We start from the raw sequence: 27542 nt of genomic DNA on the forward strand, positions 1-27542 counted from the left end.
AAACATCCAAACATCCAAACATCCGAACTTTCCCATTTATTATATTAGTAGGATTTATTATATTAGTAGGATTAGTAGGATTAATGTGGCTTTATACATATATATGCATATGCAGCAGTGATGCGTTGTGGGAGAAATCACTCCAACCTAAATAATTACAAATGCTTGAAGTTTTTAGATGGCAATTTTCTGTTTTGCATATCGTTATTAGTTAGTGCGCTTTTTAGTCTGTTTAATCCCCTTACACACTCTTAGGAGTTCTAGGTCACCATGAGCTTGCTGGGTACCCTGTAACTCTGAGTGTTTCAAGTCCTACCCCATAGAGCCACATTAATCCATGCCATGCATTGATGAGGATCAGCCAATCTAAAACAGTCTGTATGGAGTTGAAAGCTGACACATCATTGCACTCCAGCGGTTCTGGAGGTGTGTTTAGCTTTCAGACATCTCCTATTTTCTCCATGGGTGGACTGCAGCTGCCAGACTTTCAACTTTGTACATGTGCACCACAATGCATGCCTGGAGATGTATGCCACGGATGTGAGCACAGAGATGTTCTCACATCCACAGACGGCATTTCCCTGCATGCAGTGGCAGTGAGTTTGCATGCACATAAAAGTTGAAAAATGCAGCAGCTGTGGTCGGCCCACGGAGACATGGCAGATCCCATATGGCTAAGAGACCCTCTGGCAGCACCCCAACCCTTGCCCACTCTATCATAATTCATGAAGGTTCCTTAGGATGTTTGTTTAAAAAATAAAAAATAAAAAAACAGGTACTCAGCTCCCTTTAATGGAAGCTGTTCACATCACATTTTTTGAGACTACCTGGATATCGGCGGCAGTGGTGTCACTAAGTGCAGAGAGCACCGGGTGACGCTAACAGAGGAGGTGCGAGTCCCTCGCTTTGGTATACTTTTAAAGAGACTCTGAAGCAGACAAAAATTGCTATTTGTACCTTCTAGTTTGCTTCAGTAGTCTCAGCAGAGGTAAACCACTGCATTCCCACCTCAAAACGAGGGGATGGATTTTTCTGCCCGGGGAGGCAGAGCGTTGTGCTGTAGCTCTTCCTCTGCTGATGTCAATCGCCACACGAATCTCTGCCTCTCCCCGACCCTCTCTGTGAAGGAAGAGTGAGAGGGGTGGGGAGAGGCGGAGATCCGCAGCGATTAACATCAGTAGAGGCAGAGCTGCAGCTGAAAGTTCTGTCTCTTTCAGGAAGCGCCGTCCGGATTGCCCCCCGTGAATTTGGGGGGTCTAAAGGCCTTGTTTTGCGGCGAGGATGCGGCGGTTTACATCTGCTGAGAGTACTGAAGCGAATTAGAAGGTAAAAATAGCATTTTTTGCTTGTTTCAGTCTCTCTTTAAATAAAGACAGCAGCCACAGCCAGGGGGGTTATCAGCAATGCACATTGTTAGCAACCAAACCGATAGCATACTAATGATGTCCTGTCAATAGTCTTGGTAGTCCATGACTACAATCCCACCGCCCTTATGGCTTGATTATTATTGTATTGTCATCAGCTAGAGTGTCAAGTGCTGCGTTCTCTTCTCTGGTCTCTATCTACATCATAGCAAATCATAAGTCTCCATGGTGTTGAAACTCGGGACAAACGGACAAACAAAATATATGGGTTTGAATTACAGTAGCATGTATTATTTTAGAACTATAATGGCTGATGGCTGGAATATGCTCTGTGCTTAAGTCCTGCCGACAGGGAGGTTGTCACAGCACAGACATTGACACCTTTGCTACAGGAGTACTAGAAGCCAGCATACTATATCCAGACAGGAGGTAATGCAGAAAGATAGATATGCATTGCAGAAACCTCATATGATTGTGAGATATTGCAATTACGTCTTGTAGCCAGCAGTGGCGCTCGGATACCACCCGTGATCACTGCATAGCTGTAATTCACAATCATTTCTTCACTCTCCGATATCGTGATCCAAATCCGTGATCGGGAATCCATCGCGGCAGTCAATCATGAATTCAGCCATTATTCCAAGTATTCGGGCCATGATTACAGCCGTAAACGGGAAAAATATCAGTGATTATCACCAGAAAACCTGCTGACTTTATCAGCTAATAGCAAAGCCCTCTTACATGGTATAAACACCAAATTTGCCAGATATGTTAAGAATAATAGTAGGAACAAGAGAACATTTTTTTTTGTCACAAAGACCTTATAGTTTTTGAGAAAATAAATTTTAAAATTTCAAAGGAAAAACGTATACATCTAAATGCGGTAATATTTTTTTTTTTAAAACAAAATTCCCACACCCTGCACATAAAAAAAATAGGAAAATAATTTTTTCCCACTATCTTTTTAACATATACTGCAAATTTGGTGTTTCCAGGATTTAAGGGGGCTTTGCTATTAACTGCTAAAATCGGCGGGTTTTGTTTCATTAATGAACTGTCATTTAACGCATTTCAATGTATACTTTTTTCCGTTTAAATTTTAAAATGGATTTTCTCAAAAACTATAAGGTCTTTTTGAAAAAATGTTTTTCTCTTGTTCCCACTGTTCTTCTTAACATATCTGCCAAATTTGGTGTTTATACCATGTAAGGGTGCTTTGCTATTAGCCGATTAAAGTCGACGGGTTTTGGCAGGCTTTTAATCACAAATCACGCCCGTGATTCCAGATTTTAGAGGCAATCACGGGTAAAATCCGGGCCGAATTCGAAAGGCCATTTCAAAACCGAATCAAATTCACGGCCGTGATTCTGGTTTTTGATACTGCCGTGGCTGGATTTATTTGAATCCATGATAAGGGGTATCCGAGCATCACAAGTAGCCAGGTAGGAAATGGGCAGAGGGACATTTTCAGCAAAACTATATCTATGAATTGTATTGGTATGCGCAGGCTTGCAGACTCTGTCTCCCTCCTACGCTCTGCTGTGCGTAGTGTTGGGCGAACAGTGTTCGCCACTGTTCGGGTTCTGCAGAACATCACCCTGTTCGGGTGATGTTCGCGTTCGGCCGAACACCTGATGGTGTTCGGCCTTTTAAGTTCGGGTTCGCCCCGAACTTCTAATGGCCGCCGAACAGGGCCGAACAGGGCCCCTGTTCGGCCGAACAGGGCCCTGTTCGGCCGAATACGCCCCCCCTATGGGGTCGCAGGCATAAGGGGGGAGCATGCCCCGATCGCGGGGGGGGGGGGTCGGAAATTCCCCCCACCCCCTCCGCTAGCGCTCCCCCCTCTGCCCGCTTCCCCATAACAAAGTTTCAAGAAGTACCTGCTGTGTCCGGTGGTAGTGTGGGTGGCTGGCAGTGGGCGGCACTATGCAGTGACTGAATGAGGAGGAGGAGTCCGGAGAGTGACGCGTTGAGGGAGGCCGGGCAGCGGGCGGTTCACTGCTGAACCGCCCGCTGCCCGGCCTCCCTCAACGCGTCACTCTCCGGACTCCTCCTCCTCATTCAGTCACTGCATAGTGCCGCCCACTGCCAGCCACCCACACTACCACCGGACACAGCAGGTACTTCTTGAAACTTTGTTATGGGGAAGCGGGCAGAGGGGGGAGCGCTAGCGGAGGGGGTGGGGGGAATTTCCGACCCCCCCCGCGATCGGGGCATGCTCCCCCCTTATGCCTGCGACCCCATAGGGCCCCCAAAAGCTGGATGTTCGGAAAGTTCGGGGTTCGGCCCGAACATGCCGAACATCTCGGCCATGTTCGGCGAACTTTCCCGAAACTGAACATCCAGGTGTTCGCCCATCACTAGCTGTGCGCATAAGAAATTAGAGGAGAGAGAGCCTGCAGGCCTGCGCATTGCTGTAAGGACTCACCGACTTCCTTATTCCGGGGCAGGGGGCGACTTTCTGCCAGGAATTGCCATTTCAATGCAACCAATTCTAGGCAAACCGGGGCTAGAGATGTCGCAAACATTGAATATTCCTTTCCCTAACAGCGAACGTGAACTTCCGCAAATGTTCGCGAACATGTGAACCACCACAGACTTCAATGGGCAGGCACATTTTAAAACCTACAAAGACTGTTTCTGGCTACAAAAGTGATGGAAAAGTTGTTTCAAGGGGTCTAACACCTGGAGGGGGGCATGCCAGAGGGGGATCCATGCCAAAAGACACAAAGTTTTAATCCCTGAAGGGCAGAAATCACATTACATACCTACAAATAGTGCACTGGAGTGGTTCTGTGCCTGCAACTTAATGTAGACAACAATAGCAGTAGTGTGCACACAGCTCTGGGTGTCAGTGGGCTGCGGAGTGTCACATACAGAGAACTGCAATAGTACTATCAGAAATACAGTGAAAAATAGTGCACTGGAGAAGTTCTGTGGCTGCAACTTAAAGGAATACTATCGATTAAAACGACTTTTTTTTTAATACTCTATATTAGTGTACACATTACCACTAGTGCTAAGGGCACTTTATTTATTCACCCAGGTCTCTCTCTCACTATCCCTGCTTAAAAATTAATTTCTCACACAGCTCATAGTAGTTTGGGTCACCCTGAGCTGCTTGGTTACTCTGTCACACAGCTCACAAATATATTTCACTGTGTCACTCACAGCATGCAGCAGACATGAGGAGAAATAGGCTGATCTGAGGTGGTAACAGGTAACTAAATGAGCTGTAATATTGCTGGAATATAACAAGCTATAACAGTAGTCTGTGTTTACCCTCAGACTGGCTGCCTGCTTGAGGTGATTCACTCCAGGCTGCATCCACTTTACAAGCTGCTGAGAGGGGCAGATCACTGTTTACAATTAGCATTATTAGTATCTTTATCAGTCAAGAGAAGCAAAGATAATAAACACACATTGCTAGAATCTTTAACCCTTTACCACCATATCAACAAGATTCTTTCAGCAAGGTGATAATTAAACTATAAACTGAGGAGTTGATAGCAACTCCCCTGTGCAGAGATATGGTCTAGCCCTCTGGGAGCTCAGTATTAGATACATTTTGTATCCAACACTGACGCCAAAACTGACAGAGGATTTTACAGCTGAGAGGAACAGCTGTGTGAGGAATCAAAATACTCCTAGTACTTGTCCTATTGTGTGCTACAACATACAGCATTTCCAAATAAATGCATACATCGATAGTATTCCTTTAACCACTTCACCTTCAAGGGTAATATTCTGTATATTGGTAATGTTGGGACCAAAAGACCAGACGGACTCCGGCACTCTCCATACAAAGCTTCAAGTATTTACCACGGCATACAGGTAAAACCAAACGCTCCTGGTCTACAGCTGTTTCACGTGGTATACATGTCTCCTTAGGACACGTAGGGCCTTTCTAATATAACACCATCTACCTATATACAGGAGTCTTCTGTCAACATTACCTGATGTCTGTATGTACCGGTATGTATTTTGGATCCAAGAACGTTCCTTTTCAGTGAAACATGCATGTCGTGCAGGGCATAAAGGAGGACAGACACAGCAGTAAATGTATAATATTCTGTTACATCTTGCTGGAAAAGCAGGTGGAACGGATTCCAGCCATCAGCACAGGAGAGTGTTATAAAGACATCTTTGTACAAGCTACGGATGTTATACTTTTCATGGACATTAGAACAGTGTTTTCCCCAAAGAGCTTTTAGAAATGGGTCATTTGGAAGCTTTTTTACTCTTGGAATCTTTGCAAATTTCCATTTAAAGACGGGTGCAAAAGTTAGACTGCAGTTAGTTAAGCTTCGGTAGTTCAAATGAAATTGCTGATGCAGGAACCATGAATCATTGAAAATGAGGGTTTTATCAGAGAACTTCTGCAGGTGCCACCAGTCATGATACATGACAGAAAACTGTCCACAGATCACAAAAACATTTGCGGTCGACTTTTTAATTATATGTTGTTTTCTCTCATTTTCATCTATTGTCTTAGCCGTCTTCACAACAACCTCTATGCAGATCCCACGTCTGGTCAACTCTTTAGTCATCTTCCTCAGCTCAGTGTCTCCACTGTCATCATTCGGAACTATGACTCCAACCCAGTTCCAGCCAAAATGTCTCATGAGCAGAGCTACAGCCACATGATAGAGCTTATCATACTGAGAAATCCTGAAGAAGGAGCTGAAGAGATCATCATTCCTGTCTGGAAGCGGATCTGTGACATCATAGCTGATCTGGGCAAAGTAAAACAATCCAATTATTTTAAAACAGATCCATTAATTAGGCCAATATATACTTCCTTATTGAATTTGAAAATGACCATTAAAACACACAATGTACAAGTGAAACTTAAAAAAAAATATATTGAATAAATGTTTAGTTATTTCAGTAATTCAACTTAAAAGGTGAAATTAATATATGAAATAGACTCTTTAGATGCAAAGCAAGATATTGCAAGCCTTCATTTATTATAATTTTAATGATTATGGCTTACAGCTTAAAGAGAAAGTGTCGTGAAAATCTTAAAATTTAAAACGTATACAAATAAGAAGTACATGTCTCCCAGAGTAAAATGAGCCATAAATTACTTCTCTCCTCTGAGGTGCCGAGTGTTGTTTGTTTTGCTAGATGCTGTAACTCCTTTTTCTATTGCCTGAGGAAGCGGGCACTGACCCGTGAAACGCGTTGCTTTGTTTTATCAGGAGTTCGTTAATAAATAGACTGAATGTACAGTCGTGTTGTGTCTACTTGGAGGAGGTAAGTCCACCACTGCCTCCTCTAATTACCAAATTTTTGGCTTTTAAGCTCATTTAAAACCCCTGTTATACTTTTGGCGCCTCTGTTCTCTCCTATATAATATTGTATCCACCCTGGGTGGAGGGTTGCGACCCTTTTCTACTATCTACAGAGAGCGACTTCTTATTCCTGAGTGGGGTCAGGATAATCTCCCCACCTGCCTTTACAGTGGTTGCCTATTGGTGACCCATGCTTGTGAGTATAACGACTATTACTCTTTGTCATTATCCCCTTTGTCAATACGTACTACACTATTGGGGCTCTTGGTGTTCCTCTGTTTATCTCGTTTATTCTTTGTAAAGACATTCTTTGAAAAATATTTACATAAAGATGCTGGCCAGCCTCCCTACTCGCTGCACACTATTTTGGCAGTTGGACGGAGCAGCTGCAATTCAAGAAGTGCTTTTAAAAATAAAGAAGACCCTGAGAACCCCCTATGAGAAGATGGGCTAGTCCAAAATCTGTCGGTAATGTCAGATTTCTACTACTTACTGTAAGTGACAGAAAAATAGGAGAAAAGTAATTTATGGCTCACTTTACTCTGGGAGAAATGTACTTCTTATTTGTATGTGTTTTAAATTTTAAGATTTTTGTGACAGTTCCTCTTTAACCTCCTTGCCGGTTATCCCAAGCTCAGCTCGGGGTAACCTGCGTAGGAGGATTTCTCAGGCCCCGCTGGGCCGATTTTCAATTTTTTTTCCCTACACGCAGCTAGCACTTTGCTAGCTGCGTGTGGTATGCGATCGCCGCCACTACCCGCCGAGCCGCCCCCCCCCCAGACCCCTGCGCAGCCTGGCCAATCAGTGCCAGGCAGCGCTGAGGGGTGGATCGGGATTCCCTCTGACGTCCCGACGTCCATGACGTCCATGACGTCGGTGACGTCATCCCGCCCCATTGCCATGGCGACCGGGGAAGCTCAGCAGGAAATCCCATTCTGTACGGGATTTCCTGCTTACTCTGATCACCGGAGGCGATCGGAGTGGGTTGGGGGATGCCACTGCTCAGCGGCTATCATGTAGCGAGCCCTGGGCTCGCTACATGATTAAAAAGAAAAAAAAAAGTGCTCTGCTGCCCCCTTGCCACAGGAATTGGACCGGCAAGTGGGTAAGAGAACTCCAAAATCAAAATCCCAGACCATTAGAATATTGTGAAAATGTTCAATATTCTAGGTTCAAAGTGTCAGACTCTAATCAGCTAATTCATGTACCAGCAACACCAGCAAAGGGCTCCTATTTCATATATTAGTTTTCACCTTTTAAATTGAATTACTGAAATAAAGGAACTTTTGCACGACATTCTAATTTTGCGAGTTTTCCCTGTACATCGAGGCAACCAACACAGCTAAGAGTGTGTTTCATATTTTGACATCAAGTGGTAGCAAAAAAAACAAAACAAAACTCAGTGGAAGGCATCAGTTAAAAGTAGAGATGGCTCTAAACTCCGATTATCGGTTCACGAACCTCGAACGCGAACTTCCGCAAACCGCAATAGACTTCAATGGGGATGCAAACTATAAACATTAATTCTGGCCAGAAAAGTGATGGAAAAGATGTTTCAAGGGGTCTAACATCTGAGTTTTTGCATGGATGAGTGGGATAGATGCCAAAAGTCCCGGGGAAAAATCTGGATTTGACGCAAAGCAGCTTTTTAAGGGCAGAAATCACATTGAATGCTAAATTGCAGGCCTAAAGTGCTTTAAAACATCTTGCATGTGTATACATCAATCAGGTAGTGTAATTAGAGTACTGCTTCACAATGACGCACCAAACTAACTGTGTAACGCACCGCAAACAGCTGTTTGTGTAGTGATGGCCATGCTGCACTGGTGTGCACCATGGCGAGAGTGCAGGTGATAGCCGCTGGTGTCCTGGACCCTTGGTGGTGGCGGAGAAGGCAGTCAAGCGGCCTGCAGGCAGAGATGCTGTGTGGGGAGTGACTTAGTCTTGGGGCAGGCAGTCACATGGCGTGCAGGCAGAGATGCTGTGTGTGGGGACTAACTTAGTCTTCAGGCAGGCCTGACCGTGCTTTGCAGACAAGGCATCCATGGTCAGATGGACCCTTTACCCAAAGCTGTTTGCCAGAGATGACACCACTTGCCTTTCAACATCATGGTACAGTTTGGGTATCGCCTTATTTAAGAAATAATTGCGGCCTGGTATCTTCCACTGTGGTGTGTAACTTTGCTTTTGTGTGCTGCTTTTCCTCAGGTGGTCATCCCATTGCAGTTTGTGCTTTGTCATCATGTGCCTTCATAAGGAAGTTGTCCCTACACGGGTCTTGGTCTTTCCATGGCTCAATTTTTGGTAGCAGAGAGTACAGATGGCATTGCTCTGATCTGAGGCAGACACACAAAAAAAAATCCACACCGCCGAGCCCTGGGGTGATGGCACTTTGGTGGCAGTGGCCAACTGAGAGTTAAGTGGGGTGTCAGAATCAGAGCAGGAGGAGGAAGATATGTCACACTTCCATGCAGAAGCTGAGAAAGATGATGTGTTCTGTGTTAAATAGTCAACTACGTCCTGACAATCTTGGGGGTTGATGACATGCGCCTTCTGAACACGTTCTTTCTTTATGAAACAATGTACCTTCTGAACAAGTGATAGCGGGTTTTCAAGACCATACGGGCTGAGGTAGCTCAATGATAGAATAACAGTGACTGTCCAGCTGTTTGAATTTGGTCTGTCCACAATGAAGCAACGACCTTATTATCTTGGGTGTGCCACCCAACACTTTCATATAGCTGGCGGTCATTGCTTCATTGTGATGTGCAAGCCTCTTCACCACGGCAAGGTAACAATCACGAAGTCGAATTGACACATGTACATGTCTGTTGTTTTGTTGTTGCAGCTGCAGTGCAGCCAGAAAAATTAGGCAGGCATGTACACGCACCAGAAAAATAATTAAAGTGTCCGCTGCTAGCAGCGGCCTTAAAAATTCAGGAATCCGCCTGGTGTCCAGGACCACACAAAATCACAACAGCATGACCTCGAACAGACCTGCCGTGTGGCCTGCCTCTGGCTCTGCCTGTTTTGACCATATTGTGGGGGATGAAGTGAAAGGTATGCACTGACTTAACTAATACAATGTGCAGTCACACAAGTGCAGTGGTCAGGTATGCAGTGACTGGTATCAATACAATGCGCAGCTGTCACACACACACACAGCTACCGTGAACAGGTACAGTGACTGGTGGTATTAAATATCTCCCTGCGTGCGGTCACATAGGTAGGTGGGTGCACTGAACAACAGGTAGGTATATGCAGTGATGGGTATTACAAATGTGCAGCTGCCTTTCACATACGCACACACATGCACCGTGAACTGGTACAGTGACTGTTAGTATTAAATGTCACACTGCGTGCGGTCACGTAGGTAGGTGGGTGCACTGAACAACAGGTAGGTATATGCAGTGATGGGTATTACATGTGCAGGTGCCTGTCACACACACAGGTAGTAACTGAATGTGTTGGGCCTGGCAATGGCACAGTAGGAAACAGTAGGAATTTCCAAGGAGCCAAGGTCCAGCAGCTAAGACTGACTGACAGGGCTGTATATGCAACACAAGTGTCTGTGGGACACACACACAAAAAAAAATAGATCACAAGAACAACATTAGCTCTCAAAAGAGCTGTTAAGGATGAGGAGTGTTTTTTAGCAATAAGGATCAGCAAGAAAGAGCAACCTAACAAGCCTAACTAAGCTTTCCCTAATGTCTCTGCAGCAAGCTCTCCCTTCTCTAATTACTGCAACCACATGACTGAGTGAAATGGCTGACACTGCCTGCGTTTTATAAGGGGGGTGGGGGGCTCCAGGAGGGAGTTGACCCTAATGATGTAGTATAGGAGCTGGGTCAAAAAAAATTTGAATATTAATCCAAGTCATCTATTGACCAACTGTGCAAAGTTTGAGAACCCTACCATTAACAGTGTAAGAATGGCTGCAGTTTACATTTTCCCAGTGAAATTTGTATTTGTCTCCACCCACCTTTTGGTTATGGGAATAAAAAGTATCCGGGCGTGGCAGACATTTGGCTGGACAGCGTCCTATGGTATTTATTACACTGTTTAATATTCTGGGTCCCTGTCGCAAGGGCCCATATGTGAGGGTTCTTATATTGTTGTTTTTAAGCAGATTTGCTATTACTTTTTATGAGATTGATATGCTTAGATGAGTTTATTATCTTTTTATACATGCATTGTGGAATCATTGTGGATGCAATTATCCAAGCAATTGTGGACATCATAATTGGAGAAGGAGGCCTGCAGGGAAGACACCCGGCGCTGGTCTTATGATGCTTTACCTCAGACCCTGTAATTAAGGTCTGAAACAATCCGGTAAGCGCATCCAGTTTTATGGTGGTTCTGGTGGTGGATTCTTGAGACTAGCGCTGAAGGTTTTATGCATTAAAGTTTGAGAACCCTACCATTAACGGTGTAAGAATGGCTGTCATCTACATGTTCCCAGTTAAATTTGTATTTGTCTCCATTCACTGATGACCCGGCGTTGCCCGGGTGTAATGGATTGCGGAGATACCGCCGCGCGGTTTGGCAGCAGGGCGGCTGTCTCCGCGTTCAGACCGGCGGTTTCTGCACAGCAGCATGCGTCTGGTTTGCCTAGGCCTTCTAGTGCACACAGATGGAGAGCTACGCGCACGCGCGCTGGAAGGCAGGTCCTTTATGCCAGTAGGAGAGGGATCAGCTGATCAGGTCGATCAGCTGATCCCAGCGCAGTTACTGATTGGCTGAGTGGTGCTGGGTGGCGCTGAGGAGCGCTGCAGTATACAGTATATAGATCTTGCTGGTCAGTCTCGGGTTGTCTGCCGTTGCGAATACTTACGTGTGAGCACTCAGACCTCAGTCAGATCCCACAGCAAAAATCTATTAACCCTTCGCACTCTCGCATGCAAATGTTCAAACAAATGCATTCACAGATTCACTCATCCAGGCACAACTGTTATCCCTACAGCTAAGTTAAAAGCCGGGGTCTTAGTTCACAGAAGAATGCATTCTTATGCTTAGTCACCTATACTGCGCAGAAGTACCCATGTAAAGTCAGATCCCACAGTGTGTTAGAACCAGGTGGACCTGGGAATTCACACTTAGCCAGATTACTCTTGTGTTATACTTTAGACCAGTTCCGGGGTGTTGAAACCAAGGACCTCACACCCTAGCTTAGGATTACTGTGTCATTGCTGTGTTATACTTTAGACCAGTTCTGGGGTGTTGAGATCAAGGACTTTACGCTCTGTCGACCTCTCTCTTGCTTTCTGATTCGGTACCTCTGCATATCTGCCTACATGTTGCCAAACCCTGCCTGTACCCGGTTACCGAATCAGCCTTCTGTCTCTGTACCTTATCTGCTCATGTGTTGCCGACCTGGCCTGCCCGACCCTCCAGGCTGTCACTCACCCCTTGAGTGCTCAGTCTATCTGTACTAGCTGTGACACTATTCCACCAAGTGTCAGTGAGCAATTAGGACTCTTGCTCCTCAGAGAGTCCGGCCTGCTAAGCAGCCAGTGGCCTCTACTCCTTTGGAGTCCCCTGGCTGCAGTACAGTCTATTATCTGCTCACCAGGTATCACTGGTTGCCAGGTTCTCTCCTCTCAAGGAGATAGTCCCTGCACAGCCGAGGACCACCTGCCCCTCAGGTGGTTCCTGGCTGAGCTGCCTGTGTCTCCCGCCTCACGGGAGATAGCCTACAGTTACACCAAACACTTATACTTCATTAGGTGTCCAGAGGTTAGTCATACTTGTATTATTGGTGATTCTGCAGATCATCCATAATCAAGTATACATCTGTATTATTGATGATTCTGCAGATCATCAATGATCAGATTCTCTCTGTGTGCTGACACCAATCGTTACACCGGGTATGTATTTTGCTGCAGCTACTTTTTCTAACCCTATCAAACAATTACCCAATGACGAAGTTTGTAAGCTTTGCGGTCTTTGGCATCAATAACTTGCATTGAAATAAAAAAATCTGATTGGCTGTTTGTGGCTCCACCCCCTTTTCTGAATTTGAACCCTAGTCACCCAATGACCAACTGTGCTATGTTTGAGGCTTGTAACATGAACAGTGCAAGAATGGCAGCAATAAATATTCTCCTTGAAAATCAATAGGTGAATTTTGATTGGCTTTTGTAGGCTCCACCTACTTTTCTGAATATTAATCCCAGTCACCCAGTGACCATCTGTGCAAAGTTTGAGAACCCTACCATTAACAGTGTAAGAATGGTTGCAGTTTACATTTTCCAGTGAAATTTTTATTTGTCTCCGCCCCCTTTTTGGTTATGGGAATAAAAAGTATCCTATACTTTATTCCAGGTAATGTACTATGTGTGTGCCAAATTTCATTCAAATCCGTTCAGCCATTTTTGCATGATCGAGTAACAAACATCCAAACATTTAAACTTTCCCATTTACTGTATAATAGGGATGGGACGAATCCACAATTTCTTCGAATCCGAATCTAAAAAGGTTCTCGATTATCTCGAACCTTTCGAATCACGAATCTAACGAATCCTGCACATAAGAATTGTGCAATATGTGGTATAATTGCCTGCAGTATAGGTACCCAGACATACTGTATGTACCCACAGTATAGCTAGCTAGATATAAGTGACTTCAATATAGGCAACTTTCAGTATAGGTAGCAGGGTATGTGGACCTTCAGTATAGGTAGCAGGCTATAGGGGTCTTCAGTATAAGTAGCAAGGTATAAGAGCCTTCAGCATAGGTAGTAGGGTATATGGGCCTTCAGTATAGGTAGCAAGGTACATGTGCCTTCAGTATAGGTAGCAAGGTACATGTGGCTTCAGTATAGGTAGCAAGGTACATGTGCCTTCAGTATAGGTAGCAAGGTACATGTGGCTTCAGTATAGGTAGCAAGGTACATGTGTCTTTAGTATAGGTAGCAAAGTACATGTGCCTTCAGTATAGGTAGGTAGGTGTAGGGGCCTTCAGTATAGGTAGCAAGGTACATGCAGTGATGCTCATCCGAGCTAGGATATTCGAGATACTCGGATATCCTAGCTCTTTTTTCACTATTCGAGCTCGAATACCAAGCTCGAATAGTATTAGCTATCCGGGCTGTGCTATTCGAGCGCACTAGGATAGCAATCAGCTATCCGGAGATATCCTAGCTATCCGAGCTCGGATAGCGTCATAGGCTCGGATAGCATCACGTCAGACGTCACCTCGAGTCCACACAAGCGAATCAGAGGGCTCTTAGCCCTCTGACTGCAGCCAATCACAGAGGGGGAGCCTGGCCAAGCCCCCCCCCCCCTATAAATAGCGGGCGCCATATTGCCTCACTCGTCCTGCTTGCGACTTACTGACTGACTGTACTGAGAGATTGCCCCAGTGCTTTTTGTCTGTGCAAGTGCACTTATTGTTCAATACACCAAGCGTTTTTCCACTCCAACACTTGATATTCACCTGTATTGCTTTGTATTGTAGATAGATTGTATTTTAGGCAGTTTAGTTTGTGTGATTAGGGACTAGGGAGGGAGACTGTCACTGGTGCTGCTGCAGCTGCAGCAGCTAGGCCCTGTGCCTAGGCAAGGCAGCCTGCCCTGCTCTGTGCTCTAGTCTTTAGTTACCTGTGCTCTCACCTGTCCTACTCTACTGTACTACTTCTGTGTTAGATAGATTATTGTACTATTTTGTAGTTAGCAGTAGTGTTGGGCGAACAGTGTTCGCCACTGTTCGGGTTCTGCAGAACATCACCCTGTTCGGGTGATGTTCGAGTTCGGCCGAACACCTGACGGTGCTCGGCCAAACCGTTCGGCCACATGGCCGAACTAAGAGCGCATGGCCGAACGTTCCCCAAACGTTCGGCTAGCGCTGTGATTGGCCGAACGGGTCACGTGGTTCGGGCCCGAACGCGCTCTGATTGGCCGAACGGTCACGTGGTTCGGGTAAATAAATACCCGAACCACGTCATATCTCCGCCATTTGTCTGTGGGTTTAGCTTTGGGTAGGCAGGCAGGGTAGTTCGCTCTCCAGCCACGCTAGCCAGGGTCCCCCCCAGTGATTGTGTGTCGCTGCTGGGAACAGTAGTACACCGCTCGCTCAGCCACACTATATATAGCATTGTTTACTGCCACTGTGTACCTCGCTCAGCCACGCTATATATATAGCATTGTGTTTTCTGACACTCTGTGTACACGGCTTAGCCTGACTAATATAGCATTGTGTGTACTGCCACTGTGCACCTCGCTTAGCCACGCTATATATAGCATTGTGTTTTCTGACACTCTGTGTACACGGCTTAGCCTGACTAATATAGCATTGTGTGTACTGCCACTGTGCACCTCGCTCAGCCACGCTATATATAGCATTGTGTTTTCTGACACTCTGTGTACACGGCTTAGCCTGGCTATATAGCATTGTGTGTACTGCCACTGTGCACCTCGCTCAGCCATGCTATATATAGCATTGTGTTTTCTGACACTCTGTGTACACGGCTTAGCCTGGCTATATAGCATTGTGTGTACTGCCACTGTGCACCTCGCTCAGCCACGCTATATATAGCATTGTGTTTTCTGACACTCTGTGTACACGGCTTAGCCTGACTACATAGCATTGTGTGTACTGCCACTGTGTACCTCGCTCAGCCACGCTATATATAGCATTGTGTTTACTGCCACTCTGTGTACACGGCTCAGCCAGACTATATAGCATTGTGTGTACTGCCACTCTGTGTACACCGCTCAGCCAGACTATATAGCATTGTGTGTACTGCCACTCTGTGTACACGGCTCAGCCAGACTATATAGCATTGTGTGTACTGCCACTCTGTGTACACCGCTCAGCCAGACTATATAGCATTGCGTACTCTGCCAGTCAGTGTGTATATTGCTGGGATCAGTAATACTCCACTCACCGCCAACCACTATATGAGCTCACCATGAGTTCCTCAGAGACCTCCGCTGTGAGCAGCACTCCCAACAACAGCAACAGCCAACGCCCCACGCAAGCTATAACATCCACTACAGCAGCCAGTGGTCAGCAGCAGCCCTCTCCGGAGGAGAATGTTGTGTCCATCGGTCCGTCGCCAGAACGATTAATGAGGGCTGCCATTGAGGAGATGATGGGGCCTGATGTGGAGGAGGAGGTCGGGCTCAGGCCAGCATCCCAAGTTAATGTTGAGGACGATGAGGGGTCTGTGTCTGGGGATGTTGGGGTGGCAGAGGTGGTGGGTGGGTCAGACTCAGGAGAAGAGTTGTATGATGAGGATGATGATCGGGACCATCTGTATGTGCCTCAGAGTCCGACCCCGGAAAACATGTTGTATCGTGTGTTTAGGTACTAAAATCTGCGTTCCCACTTCCCAGTACTGCCTGCAGTGCCCGGGTCCACGGATCCATATAATTTTTTGGGCAGCACTATCAAACTGTGGTACTATGAGTGAGTTGCCATGGTCCTTCTGTGCTGCCTGTCACACTCACCGTCTGTCTGCAGATGGATTGTTCAACACAGCTACGCCATCTGACATGTAGTCCTGGACCTTGACCATCTTCTCTAGGCGATTGGTGTTGGAGGACGTGGAACTGCCCGATTGCTGTTCTGTGGGCTGCTGCATGGGTGTCAGAAAATGTTCCCACTCCAAGGACACTGCCAATACCATTCCCTTTTGGGCACTAGCAGCAGCTTGTGTTATTTGCTGCCCTCCTGGTCCTCCTGGGTTTGCTGAAGTCAGTCTGTCGGCGTACAACTGGCTAGAGAAGGAGGAGGATGTCAATCTCCTCTCTAAAGTCTCCATCCTCAAGGGCCTGCTGGAATTGTTCCATTTTTGACCTGTCTGACACTTTCTTCAATCAGTTTTTTAACATTGTGTTTGTATAAACTGGGTATAAACCCAGTAATTGGTGTTGTCCAGATTCCAGAATAATGAATAATAATGAATAGTGAATAATGCGCGGGCCGCGTTCAATGCAGTCTAGCATGAATTGAGCCATGTGTGCCAGAGAGTCCTGCCAGACTCCTCTATCTTCATGTTCTTGTAAGCGTTGTGATTGTTGTGATGCACCATAATCGTCACCAGCATCACTTTCTTCCTCTTCTGCTGTCCTTTCCCGCTAAATTGTGGAAGTCCAACGTGCACCGCTCTGTCCCTCGGCAGTGGGGGCATCCAATTCCTGCTCCAACTCCAGCTGTTCCTCGTCCTGTTCTTTGTCATAGCTGGGACCAGCGTTTCCTGAGGCAGGTTGCCTGATGTTGGTATCATCACGCTGATCGTTTTCATCTTCAGAATCCCCCACTTGCATCATGCCAGCGGTTTCCACCTTCAACATTGATTTCTTCAGTAAACACAGCAGTGGTATTGTAATGCTGACTGTAGAGTTGTCACTGCTCAGTCACGCAACGTGGATTGCTCAAAATTTTGGAGGACTTGGCAGAGATCCAACATGGTGGCCCAATCAGATCCACAGAAGCTTGGTAGCTACTAGCTGCTGGAATGCGCCTCGGCACTGCGCAAAAGCGTGCTAGCATGTGCAGCGTAGAATTCCAGCGCGTAGGCAGGGACATCACCCAGCGAGCGATGGTGCGCTGGATTGAAGCGCTCCTGCATCTCTTGGTGAGTCCTTCAGAAGCGGTACTGGACTTTTAACAATGTTTTTTTTTTTTCCTTCAACAGAAGATCTGCCACGTTGGAGTGAGGAGGACGCCGCCGACCCCGACACCAAGCTGAACCCCGGCGAACTCCAAGCAGAGGATCTTCAGGAACCCTCAAGGCTTTGAGCAAGCTGAGGAGGATCAGCAGTCCCGACGAGACCTCTCCTCATATGCGACTGAGTGCAGTGGAGCTCCCCAGAACAACCTCTCAGTTGTCACTTTGTCACTGGTCACTTTGTCACTTTGTCACTTTGTCATTTTGTTACTTTGTCAGTTGTCACTTTGTCACTGGTCACTTTGTCACTTGTCACTTTGTCATTTTGTCACTTGTCACTTTGTCACTTGTCACTTGTCACTTTGTCACTTGTCACTTTGTCATTTTGTCACTTGTCACTTGTCACTTTGTCATTTTGTCATTTTGTCACTTTGTCACTTTGTCACTTTGTCACTTTGTCATTTTGTTACTTTGTCACTTGTCACTTGTCACTTCTCACTTTGTCACTTGTCACTTTGTCATTTTGTCACTTGTCACTTGTCACTTTGTCATTTTGTCATTTTGTCACTTTGTCATTTTGTCACTTTGTCACTTTGTCACTAGTCACTTTGTCACTTGGTCACTTGTCCAGATGATCTCGGTACACCTCCTGAGATTCAAATTCCTGCACACATTGCTCTGGGATTTGGGTGTGATGAATGATGCATCTAACTGGCCACCGGAGGCAATTAAGGCCTTCAAAACATTGAAAGCAGCTTTCTGTTCCGCCCCCATTTTGCGTCATGTTGAGTTGTTGACGTCATGTTCATCCTCGGCCTCGCCTTGCATTTCAGTGCGAGGTGCATTTTCCACAGAAAAAGGTTGTGAATCCGGGCACAACATTTGTGGCTGTTCCATTGACCTTTCACAGGTAGAAGATTGTGGGGGTGGGAATAGCTCCTCCGAATAGCCCATTGTGTCCTGAAAACTACTCATTGCATTGCTTTGCGCACACATTTTTTTGTCCTCATGCAAGGCCTGAGTTGCACCTGAAAGCGTGGCCTTCTCCTCCTGCGCCTCCTCCTGTTCCATCACGTCTGCTGCTGCTGGGTTAGCGTTGACGCCCGGTCCCTGTTTATTGAACCTCTTATCTTTATTACATTTATGACTGCATGGCGGTAAAAAGCATGCTATCCGCACGCTTCTTGTCCTCATGCAAGGCCTGGGTTGTTGTGTCTCAAAAAGCATGGCCTTCTCCTCCTGCGCCTGCTCCTGTTCCATCACGTGTGCTGCTGCTGCTGGGTTACCGTTACCGGTCCCTTTTCCTGGAACCTCTTCTCTGTATTACATTTATGACTGCATGGCGACAAAAAGCATGTTACCTGTGCAAAGAAACATGACATTTTCCACATTTAAAAGACAGTTTTTCCTTTGAAACTTTACAATCAATTTTCTCAAAAACTATAAGCTCTTTTTCAAATATTTTTTTTCCTCTTGTACCCACTCCCAAGGTGCACATACCCTGCTAATTTGGGGTATGTAGCATGTAAGGAAGCTTTACAAAGCACGAAAGTTCGGGTCCCCATTGACTTCCATTATGTTCGAAGTTCGGGTCGAACACCCGAACATCGCGGCCATGTTCGGCCTGTTCGGCCCGAACCCGAACATCTAGATGTTCGCCCAACACTAGTTAGCAGGCCCAGCTTTACTGCTATATACCTGTCCTGTATCTGCTCTCTGTAATCTAGTCACACCTGTTCTATTGTTTAGCTAGATTCTTCTATTGTTTAGTTAGTATTGTAGTGTACTCTAGTCTGTGTATAGGGACCGCCCGTCACCGCGTTACCTAGGGTCTTTGTGTGCACAGTACACGTTTGCGCTGTCCGCACCCTCTCGTTAGTGCTACACCCGTCCTATTGTTTATATTACTTGTATTGTGTATTCGCTGAATTGTACTGTACTGTAGTCTGTGTATAGGGACACCGTCAGTCAGCGTCAGCTAGGGTCTTTGTGTGCGCACTGCGCACTCTCTCGTTAGCGCTACACCGATCTCTGCTGTAGAGTACACCTGTCCGTCACCTCACACACCCACCACCACCAGGCCCACCCCATTAAAGTACCCCACTTGTCCCACCCGCCTTTACATACCTAACTTTTTTTTTCATTTGTATAATAAAAAATATACGATGTCTGGCACCGGCAGCCGCGGTTTGGGCAGGGGCAGCAAGGGCATCGGCAAGAGAGCAGGTCGTGGCAGCCGCGCCACCACCACCACCATGTGCAGTTCTGCGTCTGCACCAGTGGCTATTCCGCCATTAGCCACTGGCCGTGGACGCCTTGGCCACCCAACAGCTGGGATTCACGCTGCAGAGACACAGCAGCAGCGTGTGGCGCAGATGTTCCTCCCACCGCCAGGTCGTAGCCGTCCTATTGAGGAGAAGGACGCAGACTCTGTGGTGGAACTGATGGTGGATGAGCAGGCCACCATTAGCTCTGGAACCGGGTCCTCCACCCCCGCCACCACTCCTGTTCGCAAGAGCAGCAGCAGCAGCCGCCTAGCACTGCCTGGGGAGGAGGAGGAGGAGTGCAGTTCTCCAGCCCCAGCGGGCAACACCAGCACCCTGTCAATTGGAGGAGGAAGAAATGCTGATGGGCACTTTGGGGGCACTTTGGGGGATGATGCTTTGGACAGTCAGACAGTGGTGACTGTCCCTCAGCCCATGCATGCAGAAGGGGAGTTTGTGGGGTCATCCCAGCAGGACATGTTTGTGGAGGGGGAGGATGATGATGACAGGGTGAAGGACAGAGACTGGGTGGCAGATCCTGAGGATGTCATCAGCTCTGAGGAGGAGGATGTGTCTGTGGGCCTTGCTAGAAGGATCAGCATCGCAGGCATAGGCAGGATCAGAAGTGGGCGTGGTATGCAGACCACACAGGGTGCTGATCCGGAGGCGGAGAGTTCTGCCAGTGCCACCAGCCGCACTAAGAAACCCCCCCCCCCTCCCCAACCACCACAGGGAGACCAGCGGCAGCAGCACCTTCCAGCCGAAGGGGCAACTTCACCTCCCCAATTTGGAGTTTTTTCACCCTGCCATATGTGGAGTGCAAGTATGCCACCTGCAACCAGTGCCACCAGCAGCTCAGCAGAGGTAAGGAGCCCTCTGCGTACGGCACCACCTCTCTGGTGAACCATCTGGCAGGGAAACACTTCCATGAGCATGAGGAGTTCATGAAGTTGAAAGAAGCTGGCAGTGGCAGACCCGCCACCACTGCGAAGCCGTCAGCAGCAGCCACCCGCCCTCTTCCACCTCCTCCAGCAGCACCAGCAGGAGTGCGTCAGAAACGCACTGCTCCTCCTCCCTCTGCAACTCCTGCCGCCGACACTGAGGCCTGTTCTGGCAGCCAGTCCTCAGTGGCCTCCTCTGCTCCCTCCAGTGATTCCCGTGCCAGCAAAAGGCGTCGCCAGACCCTGCTCAGCGACACCTTCCAGGGGGTGGTCAGGGTTCTGCCTCCCAGCAGCTGTCGCGTGCGTCAGCTGAACGGCTTGCTGGCACGGGCCATGTGCTCCCAACTCCTGCCTTATTCCCATGTGCAGGAGGGAAGCGACATGCGTGCGCTCTAGATGTGTGCAGCCCCCGATTGGCCAATCCCCAGCCGACATTTCCCTGCACTTCACCGCTCTGTGATGGCCAATGTCGGGAGAGGGCTGGATCACGCGGTGGGTCAACGGGTCCACGTCACCATGGACTCGTGGAGCAGCCGGTTTGGAACAGGCCGCTATCTGTCCTTCACCGCGCATTGGGTCATCTTGGTGGAAGGGGGTGAGGAGGCGGGAGCAGCATCGGGCACTGTCAGAGCAGCAGCAGCACCAACAATCAGTGGCGTAGCTAAAGAGCTGTGGGCCCCGGTGCAAGTTTTACATGGGCCCCCCCCAAGCACTCTATACATAACAATTGATGCGGCGCACCAAAACCTGCCAAGGACAACCCCAGCGTCAGAGGTGCAAGAAGGGGATGGGGAACAGTGTGTTAAGGATTACTACTATACAAAGCATCTATAGAATTGATTATTACCAGCACAGGACCAATAGAGAGCTAATACTGTGATAGAGGGTGGACTCTTCGGGGCCCCTCTGGCCCAAGGGCCCCGATGCGGTCGCTACCTCTGCACCCCCTATTGCTACGCCCCTGCCAACAATGCAGTGGGTTGTGCCACCATGCAGGGTCAGCGGAATTGCAGCAGGTTCCTCTGATCCGCTTCCATCCACCGACACACCAGCCCAAACCCCCCGCCTCAGCAGCAGCGTGAAGCCCCGCCACTGCCAAGTGCTGCTGGAATTGGTCAGCCTGGGGAAGACCAAACTGACGGCAAACCATGTCCTGGCCAAACTCCGAGAGCAGGAGAGGAATTGGCTGACCCCCAGAGGCCTCAGAGTCGGAGAGGTGGTGTCCAACAATGGGGCAAACCTGGTTGCTGCAATCAGCAGGGGAGACCTGACCCACATCCCCTGCCTGGCGCACGTCCTGAACCTGGTAGTCCAAAAGTTCCTGCGGACCTACCAGGGGATGGACCAACTCCTTGAGGCGGCAAGGAAGGTTGTGCGTCATTTCCGGCACTCGCCTGCAGCCATAGCGAGCCTGGAAGAGGTGCAGAAGGAGCTGCACCTGCCACAGCACCGGCTCATGATCGATGTTCCTAATCGCTGGAACACCTCCCTGGCGATGTTGGAGCATCTGGTTGAACAGAGGCAGGCTGTCAGCCAGTACGTTGCACGAGCAACAGTTGCCGCCATCACTGCAACTGGGCGTGCCGCCACCAACCTCCCGTCCATCATCTCCACAGAGGACTGGGGGCACATGCAGCAGGTGTGCTAAGTGCTGGCACCCTTCCTTCAGGCCACCAACATGGTAAGCAGGGACCATGCAATGGTGTGCGAGTGGGTCCCCATGGTGTGTGTGCTGGACAGGGCCCTGTATGCACTGCTGGAAGAGGGAGCGGCAGCCTTGGACCAGCAGGAGCTGCAGGCAGCTTCACAGGCCACCTCTGAGGAGGAGGGCTTGGAGTTGGTGGAGGTCCCTGACCTTGCTGCTGATGAGGGGGAGCAGCAGAGCGCAGCTGGCGTGGTGCGGGGCAGGAGAGAGGATGAGGTGGAGGAGGCAGAGGATGAGGAGGACAGCACTGTTGACTCTGGGGCTGCCGATGATGTGCCAGCAGATGTGGCCAGACTCTCCCCAATGGCAGCGCACATGCTGAGGTTCCTGCGCAAGGACCCAAGGGTCATCCAGATGAAGTAGAGGGAGGACATCTGGATCTGCATGATGCTGGACTCATGTCTGAAGGGGAAGCTCAGCCAGTTCCTGCCTGCAGGAGGAGACCGTGCGCAACAAATGAGGGATTTGCAGCTGTCCCTTGTTGAGCGCTTGGAGGAAGCCTTCCCTCAGACATCCACCCCCACTGTCCAGCCAGCACAGAGGCAGCAGCAGGTGCCTGCATCCACCAGCAGTAAGCGCACGCGCACCACAGACCTGCTGTCTCTGACCAACGAGCTCTACATGAGTGTAGAGCTGCCAGGGACTAGAGAGGAGGTGCCTGCAGCAGCATCCTTCTCCAGTCACAGACATCATTTGACCCACATGGTGGCTGACTACATGGGGTCCTTCAGCGGGCTTGACAACATTGCCCCTGTTGATCCCATGGAGTATTGGCAACTGCAACAAACACAATTGCTAACTTCCAGTCAGAGCAATATCCTGCCTCTATCTGGCCAGCAGACGCTAGTCAGCCAATCAGGTGCACTGTCATACACCCTTTGCCTGCTGTACCATACCTAGCAGGAATTACATAGATTAGCATTCAGGTGGGAGGCTTCGGTTGGACGCAATCGTGAATTGCGTCGTTTACAGGGACGCCCCGTGTAGGCACATCTCCCACACAGTCCCCTCCCTAACCACTCACCTGTCAACCGCATCCTAGAAGCTGCAAAAAATAAATTTAAAATCACAAACACTGGTCCACATGACAGCCCAGGGGCCCCAGGTCTCTCTCACTCACTGGGGCCCCCAAACCACCATGCGACACCTAGAGGGAAGTGCGGGCAAGCCCCGGACCTCTCACCTCCAGGGAACTCACCCCACCACCTCTAAACTGAATGCCAACTGCAACAAACACAATTGCTAACTTCCAGTCAGAGCAATATCCTGCCTCTATCTGGCCAGCAGACGCTAGTCAGCCAATCAGGTGCACTGTCATACACCCTTTGCCTGCTGTACCATACCTAGCAGGAATTACATAGATTAGCATTCAGGTGGGAGGCTTCGGTTGGACGCAATCGTGAATTGCGTCATTTACAGGGACGCCCCGTGTAGGCACATCTCCCACACGGTCCCCTCCCTAACCACTCACCTGTCAACCGCATCCTAAAAGCTGCAAAAAATAAATTTAAAATCACAAACACTGGTCCACATGACAGCCCATCCACCAGCAGCAAGCGCACGCGCACCACAGACCTGCTGTCTCTGACCAACGAGCTCTACATGAGTGTAGAGCTGCCAGGGACTAGAGAGGAGGTGCCTGCAGCAGCATCCTTCTCCAGTCACAGACATCGTTTGACCCGCATGGTGGCTGACTACATGGGGTCCTTCAGCGGGCTTGACAACATTGCCCCTGTTGATCCCATGGAGTATTGGGTCAAGCACCTGCCGATCTGGAGCGAGCTTGCGCAGTACGCCCTGGAAGTGCTCTTCTGCCCCCCTTCCAGCGTACTGTCAGAGCGTTGCTTCAGTGCAGCCGGTGGAGTCGTCACTGAGAAGCGATCTCGTCTGTCTCACAAGTCTGTGGACAGACTGATGTTTCTAAAAATTAACCAGGCTTGGGTGGAAGGCGAATTCCTGTCCCCTGTTGTTGGCGAGAGAGGGACATGAAGTGGCACACACACATTACACCTGCTGCTGCTGTATTTCTTCCTGCTGTCTGTGTCTCCACTGCCAGGGAACACATTAAAAGGTGCTGCTGCCCATGCGCCACCAGCTATTTACTCCCAAAAATAGCTGCATTTCTAAAAAAAAAATGTAATAATTTTGTGTTATTATTTTAGAAGTGTCCGGGTTGAAAACTGTGCTGTCCCAATTGTGTATTGGACGCAATGTGGGCTTCACGACTGCTGCCTGGAACCTTATGGTGTTTATTTACGGCCCTGGTACCACCGCTAGGAACCAGGGCCTATTATGTCTCGCTGCCTGCCCTCCTGCCTGCTGCCAGTCTGCCACTGTGCCACACACTCATCCTCCTCACACTGCCTGCTGCTGTATTTCCTCCTGCTGTCTGTATGTTTCCACTGCCAGGGAACATATTACAAGGTGCTGCTACCCATGCGCCACCAGCTATTTACGCTCAAAAATAGCTGCATTTCTAAAAAAAAAAGTAATAATTTTGTGTTATTATTTTAGAGGTGTCCGGGTTGAAAACTGTGCTGTCCCAATTGTGTATTGGACACAATGTGGGCTTCACGACTGCTGTCTGGAACCTCATGGTGTTTATTTACGGCCCTGGTACCCCCGCTAGGAACCAGGGCCTATTATGTCTGGCTGCCTGCCCTGCTGCCAGTCTGCCACTGTGCCACACACTCATCCTCCTCATGCTGCCTGCTGCTGTATTTCCTCCTGCTGTCTGTATGTTTCCACTGCCAGGGAACACATTACAAGGTGCTGCTGCCTATGTGCCACCAGCTATTTACGCTCAAAAATAGCTGCATTTCTAAAAAAAGAATTTAATAATTTTGTGTTATTATTTTAGAGGTGTCCGGGTTGAAAACTGTTCTGTCCCAATTGTGTATTGGACACAATGTGGGCTTCATGACCGCTGTCTGTAACCTCATGGTGTTTATTTACGGCCCTGGTACCACCGCTAGGACCCAGGGCCTATTATGTCTGGCTGCCCTCCCTCCTGCTGCCTGCTGCCAGTCTGCCACACACTCATCCTCCTCACGCTGCCTGCTGTTGTATTTCCTCCTGCTGTCTGTGTCTCCACTGCCAGGGAACACATTACAAGGTGCTGCTGCCCATGCGCCACCAGCTATGTCTCGCTGCCCGCCTGCCCGCTGCCACTGCCAGTCTGCCACACACTCATCATCCTCACGCTGCCTGCTGTTGTATTTACTCCTGCTGACTGTGTCTCCACTGCCGGGGAACACATTACAAGGTGCTGCTGCCCATGCGCCACCAGCTATTTACGCTCAAAAATAGCTGCATTATTTTGAAAAATTTTTTTTTAATTATTTTAGAGGTGTCCGGGTTGAAAACTGTGCTGTTCCAATTGTGTATTGGACACAATGTGGGCTTCATGACCGCTGTCTGGAACTTCATGATGTTTATTTACGGCACTGGTACCACCGCTAGGACCCACGGCCTATTATGTCAGTCACATCACACTGCCTGACACACACTACTCCTCCTCCTGTAGCTGCATTGAGCTTCTGCTGTCTGTGTGCTGCTACCACTGCCAGGGAGAACAGAAGAAGAACTATTTTCTGCTGCCACCCACTCTCCTACCAGCTATTACCACACTACAATAGCTGCAACTACTTCCTCCTCCTACTGATGCCTGTGTTTTACCACCGCCAGGGTACACAGAAAAAGGCGCTGTGGCTTGCAATGTGCCACTACCTATTATGCCATCAACACAAAAATAACTATGGTGTTATTAAAATAAAATATTACCACAAATGAAGTAAAAAAAAAGTATTACAAAAGAAAGGAAAACCAAGACACATAATATAATGATAGAGAAGAAGAGGAAGAAGAAGAAGAAGAAGAAGAAAGAAGAAGAAGATATAGAAGGAGAAGATATAGAAGAAGAAGAAGATATAGAAGGCTTGCAATGTGCCACTACCTAATATGCCATCAACACAAAAATAACTATGGTGTTATTAAAATAAAATATTTCCACAAATGAAGTAAAAAAAAGTATTACAAAAGAAAGGAAAACCAAGACACATAATATAATGATAGAGAAGAAGAGGAAGAAGAAGAAGAAAGAAGAAGAAGATATAGAAGGAGAAGATATAGAAGAAGAAGAAGATATAGAAGAAGAAGATATAGAAGAAGAAGAAGATATAGAAGAAGAAGAAGATATAGAAGAAGAAGATGAAGAAGATATAGAAGAAGAAGAAGACATAGAAGAAGAAGAAGAAGATATAGAAGAAGAAGAAGACGAAGAAGAAGAAGATATAGAAGAAGAAGACGAAGAAGAAGTAGACATAGAAGAAGAAGAAGAAGAAGAAGATACAGAAGAAGAAGAAGAAGATATAGAAGAAGAAGAAGAAGAAGATATCGAAGAAGAAGACGAAGAAGAAGAAGATATAGAAGAAGATACAGAAGAAGAAGAAGAAGATATAGAAGAAGAAGAAGATATAGAAGAAGAAAAAGATAATTGAAGAAGATACAAGAAGTAGAAGATGAAGAAGATTCGAGTAGAAGAAGATATAGAAGAAGAAGAAAAAGAAGAAGATATAGAAGAAGAAGAAGATATAGAAGAAGATATAGAAGAAGATATAGAAGAAGATATAGAAGAAGAAGAAGAAGAAGAAGAAGAAGAAGAAGAAGATATAGAAGAAGAAAATGAAGACGACGTAAATGAAGTCTTCCAACTTACAACCATTTTGGACACACCTTCTCATGCAAACACTTTTCATGAAGTTAATTTACTATTTTTGATACCTTTTTTATAACTACTACATCACCACATAATCACTTGATGTTTTTCTTCATAAAAAAGGTGGTTTCATGCATCATTGACCTCCAATACAAGTTTTAAAAGCTATTTAAGGCCAGCTCGAATATTTTACTCGAATATAGACTCGGATAGTGACGTCGGATATCCGAGGTCGAATCGGATATTCGATTCATTCGAATATCGAACTTCGAGTGAATTTGGATAGTTTACTATCCGAATTCGACCAAACTCGAATAGGATAATGAGGTATCCGATCAACACTGGGTACATGTGCCTTCAGAAGGGTATAGGGGCCCTGAGTATAGGTAGCAAGGTACATATGCCTTCAGTATAGGTAGCAAGGTACATGTGCCTTCAGTATAGGTAGGCAGGTAAAAGGGCCTTCAGTATAGGTATCAGGGTATAGGGCCTTCAGTATAGGTAGGTTGGTAGGTATAGGGGCCTTCACGTAGGTAGGTAGAGGTGGGTAGGTATAGGAGCCTTTGCGTAGGTAGGTAGCGGTAGGTAGGTATAGGGGCCTTCACATAGATTCGTCGTCCCATCCCTACTGTATAA

General features: G+C 47.6%; 1 protein-coding gene across 1 annotated transcript in view; it reads right to left on the reverse strand.

Moving 5' to 3' along the window:
- LOC137536750 (vomeronasal type-2 receptor 26-like) overlaps positions 1-27542 on the reverse strand; it is a 91844-nt gene that overhangs the window by 62113 nt on the left and 2189 nt on the right. Inside the window, exon 2 of the mRNA XM_068259229.1 lies at positions 5321-6100. Within this exon, the coding sequence (XP_068115330.1) occupies positions 5321-6100 (780 nt within the window). The remainder of the gene's footprint in view (positions 1-5320; positions 6101-27542) is intronic.

The sequence above is a fragment of the Hyperolius riggenbachi genome, chromosome 1, assembly GCF_040937935.1.
Source record: "Hyperolius riggenbachi isolate aHypRig1 chromosome 1, aHypRig1.pri, whole genome shotgun sequence".
Taxonomy (NCBI): domain Eukaryota; kingdom Metazoa; phylum Chordata; class Amphibia; order Anura; family Hyperoliidae; genus Hyperolius; species Hyperolius riggenbachi.